The 1,435-nt window shown below is 60.2% G+C and overlaps 1 protein-coding gene across 1 annotated transcript; it reads left to right on the top strand.

The window, feature by feature from the left end:
• Positions 1 to 293: 293 nt before the first annotated feature.
• Positions 294 to 1,225, top strand: LOC103806578 (olfactory receptor 52B2-like). The gene is given in 2 exon segments (XM_009079286.1): positions 294 to 753; positions 756 to 1,225. Coding segments are annotated over 2 exon segments (930 nt in total).
• The last annotated feature ends 210 nt before the right edge of the window (positions 1,226 to 1,435 follow it).

Raw genomic sequence — 1,435 nt, 5'->3', positions numbered from 1 at the left:
TGTTTCCTCAAAGACACAGTTTGTAGGGCTGAGAGGACAGACAGGGTCTGTGTACAGAAGAAATGAGTTGACCCTCAATGATTGAAGTTGATCTTAAAGGTCTCCTCTAACTTTGATGATTCTCTCACCCCTCAGCCTGCAGGAATGGCTCAGGGTGGAAGGCAGGTGCCAACAGGACATTGTGTGCCTGATTTGCAACGTCTGTCGGGGGTGAGGGACAAATCCAGGCTCACCAGGTGTCCTTAGTCCCTTCTCTCTCGCACAGAGCCGAACCAGGCTGACAGTGAAACACCATGAACGAGCTCAACGACAGCAGCTTTGACCCCATCACCTTCGTGCTGACAGGCATCCCGGGCATGGAGGAGTCCCACATCTGGATCTCCGTCCCCTTCTGCCTGATGTACATCACCGCCGTGTTCAGCAACTCAGTCCTTCTCTTCGTCATCGCCATGGACCAGAGTCTCCACGAGCCCATGCACCTCTTCCTGGCCATGCTGGCTGTGGCGGACCTCATGTTGTCCACCACCACTGTGCCCAAGATGTTGGCCATCTTCTGGTTCAGCGCCAGGGAGATCTCCTTCGACGCCTGCATCACACAGATGTTCTTCACCCACTTCAGCTTCATCGTGGAGTCCACGGTGCTGCTGGCCATGGCCTTCGACCGCTACGTGGCCGTGTGCGACCCCCTGCGCTACGGTGCCATCCTCACACCCTCGGCCATCGCCAAGGTCGCCGTCGCTGCCGTTCTCAGGGGCTTCCTCTCTTCGTGCTGAAGCGCCTGCCATACTGCGGCCACACCGTGATGCCCCACACCTACTGCGAGCACATGGGCATCGCACGCCTGGCCTGCGCCGACATCAGGGCCAACGTGTGGTATGGGCTGACCACGGCGCTGCTGTCCTCGGGGCTGGACGTGGTGCTGGTGGCTGTGTCCTATGCGCTCATCCTCCGCACCGTGTTTCGCCTGCCGTCGCCCGAGGCTCGGCTCAAGGCCCTCAGCACCTGCAGCTCACACCTCTGTGTCATCCTCATGTTCTACGTGCCGGCCTTCTTCTCCTTCCTAACCCACCGCTTCGGCCACCACATCCCCAGCCACGTCCACATCCTCCTGGCCAACCTCTACGTAGTGGTGCCACCCATGCTCAACCCCATCGTGTATGGGGTGAGGACAAGGCAGATCCGCGAGCGCGTCCTGCGCCTCGTCTGCCCCGGCCGGGGGGGCTGAGAGGGGACAGGACGTGGCATGGGGTCTGGAAAGCAGCACCGAGTGCTTCTCTCCCTGGAGGAACAGGTTTGCCCAAGGGGTTCAACAGAGCTGCGGGTGGTGGGATTTCTGGGAACGTGGGCTTGAGTCATCAGCGCCTTCCCCACTGCTGGAGCTGCTTCCCCTGCATGGTCCATGGGCAGGTTCAGCTGAGGAGCGTCGAGGCTCTTA

The sequence above is a fragment of the Acanthisitta chloris genome, unplaced genomic scaffold, assembly GCF_000695815.1.
Source record: "Acanthisitta chloris isolate BGI_N310 unplaced genomic scaffold, ASM69581v1 scaffold11087, whole genome shotgun sequence".
Taxonomy (NCBI): Eukaryota; Metazoa; Chordata; class Aves; order Passeriformes; family Acanthisittidae; genus Acanthisitta; species Acanthisitta chloris.
Note: the sequence above shows the minus strand (reverse complement) of the source record. Positions and strands in the feature narration are given on the sequence as shown.